The sequence below is a fragment of the Cervus canadensis genome, chromosome 29 (assembly GCF_019320065.1).
Source record: "Cervus canadensis isolate Bull #8, Minnesota chromosome 29, ASM1932006v1, whole genome shotgun sequence".
Lineage (NCBI taxonomy): Eukaryota > Metazoa > Chordata > Mammalia > Artiodactyla > Cervidae > Cervus > Cervus canadensis.
In genome coordinates, this window is record NC_057414.1 from 545417 (window position 1) to 558716 (window position 13300).

Consider the following 13300-nt stretch of genomic DNA (forward strand, 5'->3'; position numbering starts at 1 on the left):
TTAGAGTGTAGCAGATTAACAGTGCTGTGAGAGTTTCAGGTGGCCAACAAAGGGACGCAGCTGTATATCTACAAACTCCCCTCCCGTCCAGGCTGCCACATAACATCGAGTTATGTGAACATAACTCTCATAACTCTATGAGAACATAGAGTTCTCAGTGCTACACAGTATGTCCTTGTAGGTTATTTATTTTAAATATGTCAGTGTGTACATGTCCATCCCAAACTCCCTAATTATCCCTTAGCGTCAGCAATCATATATTCATTCTCTAAGTCTTGATTCTGTTTCCGTTTCTTAAATAAGTTCATTTGTATCATTTCTTTTTTTAGATTCCACGTATAAGGGATGTCATATGATATTCTCTTTCTCTGTCTGACTTATTTCACTCAGTATGACAATCTCTAGGTTCATTCATGTTGCTGCAAATGGCATGATTTAGTTTCTTTTTAATGAGTGAGTAGTATTCCATTTTATGTATGTACCACATATTCTTTATCCATTCTGCTGTTGATGGACATTTATGTTGCTTCCATGTCGTGGCTATTGTGAAGAGTGAGTGAACACTGGGGGCATATATTCTTTCAGATTATGTCTTTTTCCAGATATGTGCTCAAGAGTGAGATTGAGTGACAATCTTTCTTTTTAATAGATGTGTGGCTTAGAGGAAATTGCTCAAGATTTTTGAGTTTTGGTTCCCTCTGTAGTCAGAGAAGGCAATGGCACCCCACTCTGTTACTCTTGCCTGGAAAATCCCATGGACAGAGGAGCCTGATGGGCTGTGGTCCATGGGGTCACTGAGAGTTGGACACGACTGAGCGACTTCACTTTCACTTTTCACTTTCATGCATTGGAAAAGGAAATGGCAGCCCACTCCAGTGTTCTTGCCTGGAGAATCCCAGGGATGGGGGAGCCTGGTGGGCTGCTGTCTATGGGGTCGCACAGAGTCGGACACGACTGAAGTGACTTAGCAGTAGCAGTCCCTCTCTAGTAAAAGGGAGATTATACCTTACTGTGAAAGTTGTGATGTGGATTAGGAGTGAAGGTATATATAGAACATTTAAATAGTCCCTGAATTAAAGTAAGGGCTTCCCTCATAGCTCAGTTGGTAAAGAATCTGCCTGCACTGCAGGAGACCCTGGTTCTATTCCTGGGTCAGGAAGATCTGCTAGAGGAGGGATAGGCTACCCACACCAGTATTCTTGGGCTTCCCTTGTGGCTCAGCTGGTAAAGAATCCACCTGCAATGTGGGAGACTTGGATTCAAGCCCTGGATTGGGAAGATCCCCTGGAGAAGAGAAAGGCTACCCACTCCGGTATTCTGGCCTGGAAAATTCCAAATAAATGTTCAATGTGGAGTATCTATTATTATAATACTGTATTTTAGGTTTCAAGAGGTAAGGGTCTCAGATAGTTATTGACTTTTTCTAAATTGGAATAACTTTTAAAGTAAAACCTAATCAGATGAAGATAAAAAGGAAAATTATTTTCCAAAATGTACATCTGCATCAGCATTAAATGGATATAAATTATAGATTTTTATTATCAATGATAATACCTAATATTTATCACATGCTTACTATGTCCAGGCACCATGTTAAAACTTTTGTCACGTACATTTACATTCAGCTACATAAAACAAAAATATAGCTAAAATGATGGGGGCTTATTTTTCTCATGTGACAAGAAGTGCCAAGATAACTGGTGGCTTAGGGAAATCCCTTGCAGTCCAGTGGCTTGGACTCTACATTCTCCCTGCTGAGGGCCCAGTTTCAGTCCCTGGTTGGGGAACTAAAATCCCACAAGCTGGGCGGTGAGGCCAGAAAAGAAACAAAAAAATTGAGATAAAAAGGTAAGTGGTGGTTTATATTGATTCAGAGTCAGCATATTACATCTCAGGTGTCTGCAACTCCTTTCCCCTTTCCTTCTCTTGATTGTAAGATGCTTCATTCAGTGTCCACCATCATATTCTCTTTCCAGACAGAGAAAGAAAAGCATGAAAGATTCAGGCAAGTTGAGTCAGCGTCCTCCTTTCCAAGGAACTTCTCAGGACCCCAGCCTCAAACATCTTATATCTTATTAGCCTAAAGTGGGTCTTATGTCTTTTAAGAAAAGGTGGAAAATATTAATATAGTCATTTTTGTCTTAAGTGGATGCATTACGGTAACACCACCACCAATTGGGAATGAGGACAGGAAAATGGATAAAGGGCAGACAAGCAGTGGTCTTTACCTTACCTCAGTTACCCCATTTAAGCCTTATAATGATCAGTGGGGCGTGTATTATTCACATCGCCTTCTATTTACAGAGTGTAATTTAGGTACCAAGTGATAGATGACTTGCTGAAGGTTGCAGCTACTAGCTGGTGTAGCTATAATTGAAACTTGATTTAGAGCCTACATTCTAATTTACTATATTTCTATATATTAAACAAGTTTTATTCACTTCCTTAAGTTTTTTTTTAAATAAGTCTTTTAAGCTGCATTTTCCCTCCTACTCAGATTTTAAAAGACTAATTTTTGCTGTTGAAATCTCTGTACTGAAAGAAATTGCTGTGAACGTTTTGAGAACCGAGAATTTTACCCCGCAGTGAGCATTCTCCCTTCTAGTGAATGAGGTCACAAGTGTATTAAGTCTCTAAGGTTAAAGGCAAATGAAGATGTGGAGCATATTTCGTTTGTTCAGTACTTCTTTCAACCAAAAATTTTTGGTACCTATTGTGTGCCAGCAACTGGAGATAGCAACTCAGCTAAGCTGTTTTAGCACAACATCCTGGTTTTCCTGGGTTTTTGAGTTAGTGGTAAAGCCCAAGGAGAAAACATGGTGATTCCTAGACAATAAGGCTAGCTGTACTTATAAAAATATGTTTTATTTTGTGGTGTTTTGTTGTTTTCAAAGCACTTTCATGTCCAGTACTTTGTTATACCTATTTATACTACTTATACTGGGTAAGCCAAAATTTTGTTCAGGTTTTTCTACAACAGCTTTTGGAAAACCCCAAACATTTTGGCCAACCCAATAAAATTTTCCTCGTGTTTCTAATTGATAGCTTCTAATCAATCAAAGAGTAAGCATAGAAGATAGAATGATAGAAACATATAGTACAGTGATTATTTTTTTCCGTCTGAAAAATGTTGCAGCTGGTAAATTGTGTCCTGCACTGAAATTCAATATTTTGGGATTCTGTATTTCAGAATCATCTAAGGAAGAGAAAAATGATGGCAGAGGAAATGAGCCAAACATTAAAGTCCATATACTCACAAAATATGATGATTTTACACTTAATTCCCAAAAGCTGTCTAACTTTATAGGCTGAGATTTTATTGATGGTATTTCTGAATTCTTTCTTGGATTTTATTTTTAAATATAGTTCTATGTTCATTGTTTTGGTTTGGTTTTGTTTCAGAGTCTACAGTGATATATATGTAACATTACTTGCCTGTCTTCCTTTTCACCCACATTTTTTTCGGTTGGTATTTAGTGCTCATTTTTCTACGACAGTTATTCTCTGCTCCTGGTAATGCTAATGTGAATTATGTTGGATTTTATTTGCATTCTTTATTAACCATTCAATTTTGGGGAAGATTCACATTCAGATAGCAGACATTACTCTCCAGATCTTGAAAGAACTAGTTCATCACTTTCTACAAAGTCTCAAAGAAGATTCACAGAATACAAAAGACAAATAGATGGAAAATCCCACTTTATTATCAACATTAACAGAGTTCTCTGGAAAGATGCAGTGTCTGTGCTTTGTCAGTCAGTCATGTTTGACTCTTGCGACCCCACGGACTGTAGCCCGCCAGGCTCCTCTGTCTATGGAGTTCTCCAGGCAAGAATACCAGAGTGGGTAGCCCTTCTCTTCCCAACCCAGGGATCAAACCCGAGTCTTCTGCATTGTGGGCAGATTCTTTATCATCTGAGCCACCGGGGAAGCACAAGAGCAATGCATCGCAGACATTGATGTGGTTACAGACCACCCAGGAGCCCTCATAAAACACGGATTCTGATTCAGTAAGTCTGAAGTTGGATCTGAGTCTCTTTCTACCAAGTTCTCATGTAGAATTGATACTTTGGGCCCAAGAACCACACTTTTAATGGAAACATACCACATATTAGTCCAAGGCTAATGAAGGGCTTTTCATTCCTTTCAAGATCAAGTTTTATCATAGCTGTGACCAGGGAAAAGAGAAATGCTCTGCTTACTGAACAGAAAAGAAGAGAAGAGAATAAAGAAGTCTCTCTCCTCATGGTCACCATCTTTGATAGCAAAAGAAAATGCGAAAGTCCGCTCCACCCAGCTGAGTTATCAGTGATTACTAACACCATATCTGCAATGTTTTTTTTTTCCTTAAAGTCTGTTTCATCTGAACTAAATATTAACTACAGATCTTTTGCTTTTGAATACATTTCCCTCTTATGTCTTTATTCTTTAATTTTCAACTTTTTGTACCCTTATGTTTTAGGTGAACCTCTTGAAAGACCCATTGCACTATTTTATTGTCTTATTCTATTGTCTTATTAACTATGGTCAGTAGTTTACTGGACTTGAGATTTTAGTTAATTTACTTTGAATTACATTTTATAGCATTATTTTATACTGATTATTTGTCCCATATTTTCTGTTCCACTCTCTCTCTCTCTTTTTTTTTTTTTTTGGCTGTGAAGACAACATGTATAATAATGATAGAAACTATGGTCTACTTCTTAACTGGATTGAGCTTTCTGCACTAATAGAAAAGAAATGGCAAAGCAAAATACAGTACAAATAAATTTGAGGTTTAAAAGTTTATTCAAACTAAAATTAGCCAGCAACTAAGATAAAGACCTTCTGTACACCTTGCTTTCAGCAGAAACATAAAGTTGCCATATGGAAAAAAGAGGAGAGCTAGGAAAGGGATGGGATGATTTGTTTGAGAAAAAGAAATTGCAAAATATTTGCGCCTAAAGGCATGTAAGTGGGCAGACAAGTAAAAAGATTCGATATCATCTTAATAAATAACAGTTCATATTAAATATAAATTTTAAAATAGCACTCTTTGTTGGAAAGGCTGATGTAGTATTCAAGTCTAAAGATCTAAATTCAATCATAAAGTGTTGATTTTAACTGAATATCTTCTTTCCAAAAGCTTTCAGAAGTAATTTTATTTTAATATGGCTTGCAGCTGGGTTTAAATATACATTGGACTGGGGTGTGAAATTTGGTTAGGTGCTTTACTTGAAAATTCACTAGGAACTGTCAGCTTATGATTCATGCTTCCAGGTAACTGCCTAGTGTGTGGACAGTTTGAAGAGTTTTATAGCTTTTATTTTATATTATTGAAACTAATTTCCTCATTATTAATAAACATTTCAAGTCACATATTAGCAGATCAAGGCTACATTAACCAGCACAAAAAACAAAGGGCAAAAAAAAATTCTCCTTTACTTTCTACAAGAGCTAAGTCTATCAGTGGGGATCCAGCTATATGTCTGTGTCTATGCATGCATGCTAAGTCACTTCAGGCCTGTCCGACACTTTGTTACCCCATGGACTGTAGCCTGCTAGACTCCTCTGTTCATGGCATTCTCCAGGCAAGAATACTAGAGTGGGTTGCCATGCCCTCCTCCAGGGGATCTTCCCCACCCAGGGATCCAACCCACATCTCTTATGTCTTCTGCATTGGCAGGCGTGTTCCTGATCACCAGCACCACCTGGGAAGCCCCTTATGTATATGTATGTGTGAATTTAAGAGTAAAAAATAAACATTATATAACATAGTTTATGCTCAATAATAATCTGACTAGTATATAGAAAGCCTACAAATCTAAGCACCCACACATTAATAACTTTAATACATGTTTAATATGGTAAGAGATAAAAATAATTGCTTATGGTCATAAGCCACAAAGAATATCCTATCTAGATGAATAAGTGAAGTGAATGCTGTAACTCATAGCTTATCCCTCAAAGGTTAGGCCATGCATGTGGTAGACAGGAGCTAATGTGTGGCTTCTGAATCGGGTTGGAGGGCAGGTCAGAGATTCCTGCAAATGGCCCAGACTCCTCAAGTAAAACATCTTCAGTGAATAAAGTAGAAATTAGATAGTTGGCTCTGCAGAAGGAGGTAGTGAAGACAATTGACTTATTTTGTCCTTGATTCTGAGAGGAACTGGAAAAGAAATCTCCCCTGATACTTAATAAACACAAGCTCCATCTCACTTGGGTTAGAACAGTGAGTTCACAATGCGTGCATAGCTCAATGAAAACAGAGACAAAAATTTAGTTTAAAGTGATTCCAGATTCATGGCATTCTCTTGTGGCCTGGAAGAGGAAAATGGAAATCCTCTTTTGGGGGGTTACATTTTAATCCTCAAAGGATTCCTACACATGAGGCACCAAGAAGCTCATATTTTTAGAAAATGTGGAAACAAATCACCATGAGTACTTGTTAGTAAAGTTGTATATTTAAAAAGTATGAAGCAAATGTTTAATATGTCTAAAGAATAAAATAGTATTAAAATAATAATTGAGGGGCACAGTTCTTCCTGTGCTAACCTACCATGTTCCCCCTTTGCCTGGGAAAGTAATAAAGCCACTCTTTCTCCTCCATAAAAAATAAACTAATGATTGAGACAAAGGATAATCGAATTTCTCAAGACATTTTTGAAAAAGAGCCAATAGTACTTCTAGAAGTGAGAGATAACAATATCATAAACTTGAGCAGTTTATCGCAGCCATGGAGGGAATAAATGAATTGGCAAATAGAACTGAAGTAATTATCCAGAATGTGGTACACAGAGACAAAGATATGGGGAATATGAAAGAAAGGTTGAGATGTGGGAGATAGAGTGAGAAGTTCACTTTACATTAGAGGTTTAAAAGATAAAAAAAGAGATAGTGAAAGGAGATGTAATATTTTAAGAAATAATAGTTCAAATCTGGGGCTATCAATAAATCCCAAGCAACATAATAAAAATAAATTCACTCTAGGAAAAGTCATTATTTACTTACAGAAAAGTAAAAGCAGAGACCAACATTTAACATAAAAGTAATCAAGAAAAGAAAGGAGAGGAGAAGAAACAAAAAGTTAGACAAACAGTACAAGGGGGTAGTGTGGTAATTCAGCATCATTGAACCAAATTCAACAGTTCAAAGGGAGAGACTGTCAGATTGAAATGAGAAAATCAAAGAGGCGCGATAAGCTATTTGCAAGAGCTCCACTCAGAACATGAAGATAAAAGACAGGCTGAAAAGCTGAAGAAGGTGAAGAATACTGCAGAGACATTCTAACCAAAGAAATAATGTTTCAGATATAGTAGACTTTAAGGTAAAAATATTCTCAGGCATAAAGAAAGTTAATATTTGATAGAAAAAGGTTCAGTTTATTATTTCTCTGGTTGACAGAATTAGAATAATGTCCCTTTAGGAAGATAGTTTGGTTTGTTGGATTTCATAAACAGAGATGGAGTTTATTCTGGTGGTAGACGTAAACCGCTTATTAAATGTGTGCCCTGGAGGAATTATTTAAACTTCTAGAACCTCAGCTTCCTACTCAGTGAAGTAGAATAATACCATTTAACTCCTGTTTAATAATCACAAATAATTCATCTAAGGCATGCAACACTGTGCCAGTTACATAGCTTTACTGTCAGAAAAGTCAAGGAAAAGGCTATTGGTTTTATACTGCAGTATCTTTACATAAGCAGAAAGATCAGGCCTATACATTTATTTTGGTTAGAAGAATAATCCTTGGGACGTCTAATTTACTTCAGTGATAGCTATTCTCTTATAGAAACTTCACTGCCCCAGAGGTTTGTTATACTCTGAAATTTCATTAAAAAAATAACATTTCCTTTCACAACAACCAAGAGAATATAGGGAGAAATGCTCATTTTTGCCAAACTCAGGATTGATCTGAGATCAAACCAGAGCTTTATAGAGATGTGTTTCATAATCTTCAAGGAGCTATAAAGTTGTTCAGTGTTATTATCTACCTAATGCCTATTAAGAAAAAACATATATGCTTTGACCCTTATATACTGTCCTCTCAGCCTTCTCTTTCATTGGGCACAGCTAATAGTCACCAGGTCTTTTATGCTTAAGGCTAACACATCACATAAAATATATTTATTGAATATATTTTCAATATTCAGTCTGTTCTCTAATGTGAAATTTTAGTTACTAAGAAACTTGCACATTTCAAAATGTGTAATTAAACAGTAATTTTATGTTCACAGAGAAACTGGGGACGGAGCATTTCAGAATCATAACAACAAAACTATTCAGCCTCCCCACCCCCATCCTCATCCCTTGCTGGAATTTCCATAATAATAATTTTTTTTTTTAACTTGTAAGTGCATGGCTACAAAACTTAAACATCCCTGAACAATTCCAAAATTCAACCCCAGATCACTTTTGCTGAGAAAAACAGACTCCTTTTCATATCCCTGCGAAGACTGTTGTCAACTGGGAAAAAAACAAAAATCGTACAACGTAAGAGCTGGGAATTGAGTTAATTCAGTACCTTAGTGAGGAAAGTAGCCCAGCAAACAGCCTTTAAGGTAGCTCTGAGAAACTATTTCAGAGAGGTAGGGGTGGAGGCCAGTATGCCTGTGATTTTGGTGAAGAGGTCGGTGTAATCGAGCACACATCTCAGTAGAAGCTTGCCATTAGGCCTGAGGAACAGATATACCAATGAATGATTTTAGTGCTTTTTCTAGTGTAGGAAGATGCAAGAATCCAGGTTCATAAAAATCTCTCCTGAAATACTTCTAACTACATATGAAGGATTTCTTTCCTTTTGGCCTGTTTCCCCAGAGCACAGTGCTCCTCATCTCCATCTTGACCCTGAGCTCCTTTCAGGGTGCACCGTCGTCAGCAACGGCGGTGGCTATGGCTTGGTTCCTGGAGAACTGGGTGCTGGGTGACACCCTCTGCTTCACACACTCGTTGAGAGAGTGTCTGTGTGTTTTTTCACATTTATCCCCTGCCTGATGGAGCGCAGGCTGCTCAAAGCAGCTGGGTGCAGTGGTCCGCCTGCGTTGCTCCTTGGACACAGGCAGGGTTAGTTCCAGAAAATTCTCACATATGACCCATGACTGTCACCAAAGCACCTCTTGTTTCCGAGCGGAAAGTTGTATTTAGATCTGAGTTGCACAACCTAACAGGTTCTCTTTACAAACTAGATACGGTCCATCTTTCTTCACTTTTTAGTCTTCTTACACCCTGTCCCCCATCCCCACCCCAACATTCCATCTAGGAGGCATAAACTTCAGACTGGTCATGGCCCCTTGTGGTCTCAAGTGCCTCATTTATTGAATGGAGATAATAATATTGTACTCACATCACAAAATGTTACAGGTATAGCATTATATGTGAAAAGTACAAAGCATTGAATGTATGTAATATGGCTATATAACACGCTTCTAAAATTGTGCTTTATTTCATACTTGTGTGTGTTTTTGTCTTGACCACTTCCCTCTTTATAACCTTCTTAAAGACTGAAGTTGTGATTACTCAGTTGCTAATCTCTGTTTTTTCTCCTTTTTCCTATTTCTTTTTTTGCTGCAGCAGATAGTAATGTGCCTTACTCAGAGTAAACCTTCCATTTTTATATGTTGAATTACATAAGAGCACATTCATTTCCCCCCATTTATTTACTCTCCTTCAGATCAAATTCCTATGTGCGTCTCTCATCTCACACTGAACTTAGTTCATTTCTTATGTTGATGTTGGACTCTCCAAGGGCTTGATGGTACTCTGGAGGCCCTCGCTGATGCCATTAAATTGAAGCATGTCTGCTATTTGCGGCCCTGTGCAATTCTTAATAGGCTTTTCTGTCTACTAATTGGTACTGGTTCGTTGTTTTTTTTTTTTTTTGTTGTTGAAGAAAATCAGAGTTAGGATAAGTAACTTGCCTGTGATCCCAATGCTAGTGAATGACTAGAACCCCATGTTCCTGTCTTCTTGCCCAGAGTTATTTCAGAATATCAGAGAGTAGTTATTTAGGGTATGGGGAGGGTGCGTGTGTGTGCTGGAAAGCAGCTAAGTAGGAAAGAGGTAACTTCATGATTTCTTACTCTGTTCTTTGTTGGTCAAATAAAATGTCCTTTGTTGTACCTTTTAAGAAGTGTTGAAAATGAAAAATAATTTTTCTTTACCTTTCTACGTTCTTGGCTGAAACCCCCCACAATAATGAGATAGATTAACAATATTAACAATAAAGATGTTTATATCATTAGGCTGACTACACAAATTTGCTTTTTTGGACCGTTATTATTTTTTAAGAAAGTTATTTTTACTAAGAAAGCAACTTTAAAATGGCAGTGTTTTATATATATATGTGGCTTTTTAAACATAAAGGTATCTAGAACTAGGCAGTCCATAGAGGGTATGGCAATTTTACAGTCATCAAAGATAAGTGTTTAGGCCATCAAGTCAACATGTATTCAGGCACCAAGAAGGAGGGAAGAAGGGGACAGGGATAAAGAGATGCAGACAGCTTCCTTCAAGGAGCCTTCCAATTTTTCTTTTGTTTGGCATCTGCAAATACCTCTTTTTATTGTTACACTAAAATCCATTTATAGAAATTTTGGTTAGCCGGTTTATAGGTCTTAGCTATGAGGTTATACTTTCATCAAGGAGCACAGCAGTTATTTTATTGAAATTGAAATTGCCACCTGGACATTTCAATAGAAAAGAAGAAAAAAAAGGAGGGATGGAGTGATTGGTATTTTTTTAACTTTTTATTTTTTGTTGGAGTATAACTGATTAACAATCTTGTGATAGTTTAAGGTGGACAGCAAAGGAACTCAGCCATACATGGAGATGTATCCGTTCTCTCCCAAAGCCCCCTCCCATCCAGGCTGCCACATAACATGGAGCAGAGTTCACTGTGCTATAGAGTAGGTCCTTGTTGGTTATCCATTTCAAATATAGCAGTGTGTACATGTTGATTTCAAACTCCCTAACTATCCCTTCCCTCTGTTCTTCCCCCCTGGCAACCATAAGCTCATTCTTTAAGTCTGTTTCATAAATAAGTTCATTTGTATCATTTATTTTTAGATTCCACATATAAAGGATATTATACAATATTTCTCCTTCTCTGTCTGACTTACTTCATTCAGTATGACAATCTCTAGGTCCGTCTATGTTGCTGCAAATGGCATTATTTCATTATTTCTAATGGCTGGGTGATAGTCCATTGTATGTATGTACTATATCTTTTTTATCCATTCCTCTGTCAGTGGACATTTAGATTGCTTTCATGTCTTGGCTGTTGTAAACAGGGCTGCACTTTTTCTAACTGTACTTCCATTTAAATCACATTAGGCTGAACATAGTTATGCAGCCAAAATTGATGCAAGTCAGTCTTGGACGTGTAATATTTTAGCTGAGCACTTTGCTTCCCTGAGTAACATTAATGTTTTATTACTAAGCAATAACACTTAAATGTCCATCAACAGATAGAGGGATAAAGAAGATGTGGTATACATATATGTAATATTTTATATAATTACATATATACATATACAATGGAATGTTACTCAGCCATAAAAGAATGAAATCGTGCCATTTACAGCAATGTGTATGGACCTAGAGATTATCATGCTAAAGCGAAATGAGAAAGACAAATATTGTATAATAATGCTTATATGTGGAATCTAAAAAAAATGATACAAATGAACTTATTTACAAAACAGAAATAGACTCACAGACATAAAAAACAAACTTATGATTACCAAAGAGGGGGAGAAGGTACAAATTAGGAATTTAGAATAATACATACCCGCTGCTGTGTATAAAATAGATAACCAGCAAGGACCTACACTATACAGCCTAGGGAACTCTAATCAGTATTCTACAATAATGTATAAAGGGAAATAATCTGAAAAATAATAGATATATGGATATGTATAACTGAATCACTGCTATACACACAAACACACAAACTAACAGAACAGTGTAAATCAACTATATGTCAATTTAAAAAAATAAGAAAGAATGGAAGGATGAATATTGAGTGAGCAGTTAGCAAGTTTCATTGTGGTTAAGAAGGATTTCACACACATAGACATACACATGCACACACACACATATATTTGAATATACAAAGTAATAAGAGATTCCTTTGAGATTGTTGTAGGCTCTGTACTAAAACCTGACCAGAGCAAGAAGGGAAACAGGGTCAGCTTCTTTTCTGTTTACATAATAAAGGTTTCAAGAAATATTTTTGCTTTTGACTTACAGCATTATTCAATAGCATTATTGAATTTAGACACAATAAAAAAAGATATTTTAATTTAGTCCAATATATAGTAATAAAATAAATCAAAGCTTTAACTAGTCCTTGGCTCACCCTCATGGTCCTATCTACATTTCCCTTCACATTAATTGATATTTCCCTCAAAATAGGAATGCTTTGAAGCCGGTGTACTTGTTTTTATATTGATAGTTCATAAGCAACACTTTTTGTTCCTTTAGATTTATCTCTATGAGAAACAATGAAATGAGGCCTGGGCCATCACAAAGCTTAGACACTAGATTTAGCATGCTTGCCACATATTGTAGCCACTTAATTTAACTCATTTTCATTTTTCTCCCTCCTTGACTGCCTTCTGCACAGGCTGTATATTGATGGTCCCTTTGGAAGTCCATTTGAAGAGGCACTGAACTACGAGGTTAGCCTCTGCGTGGCTGGAGGCATTGGAGTCACTCCGTTTGCATCAGTCCTCAACACTCTGCTGTAAGTTGTTTTTTTTGTTTTTTTTAACACTCTGCTGTATGTTGTTTTTTTTGTTTTTTTTAACACTCTGCTGTATGTTGTTTTTGTTTTTTTTGTTTTTTTTAACACTCTGCTGTATGTTGTTTTGATCCATTATATTAGTCCACACAGAGAGCTGTCTATTTCAGACATCTCTATTAGTGAGACGTAACTCCTTACAGAATTCTTCTACTTGTTCAAAAACCCTATTACAGGTTGATAAGGGGAATAAATGAGTACTTCTCAATACGTGGTCTATGGCTTTCAGCATGTTCTCTTGTAAAATATATCCGTACCACAATTATGCCTTACTCTGTCTTTTTCCTCTATTAAAGTCATTCCACCGGCCCCTATTTCTCTGCTTTCTCATCAGGGGTAAGTGGCATTACTAATTCATTTAGTCAACAAATATTTTTGAGCATTTATGTGCAATTGATCTTGTAGTTACTGCTAATGTAGCAATGAGTGAGTAGTGTCTCTGCCCTTGAAAAGTTTACTTTCAAATAGGGCAGGCGAAAAATAAACCAGTGAAAAATTCACAAACAACAGCATTTCAGA

The 13300-nt window shown here is 36.8% G+C and overlaps 1 protein-coding gene across 2 annotated transcripts in view; it reads left to right on the forward strand.

The window, feature by feature from the left end:
- Window positions 1–13300, forward strand: part of NOX4 (NADPH oxidase 4) — a 173937-nt gene that overhangs the window by 136614 nt on the left and 24023 nt on the right. For both annotated transcript variants that reach the window (XM_043452306.1, XM_043452307.1), the window contains one exon: window positions 12605–12724. In XM_043452306.1, coding sequence (XP_043308241.1) covers window positions 12605–12724 — 120 coding nt within the window. The remainder of the gene's footprint in view (window positions 1–12604; window positions 12725–13300) is intronic.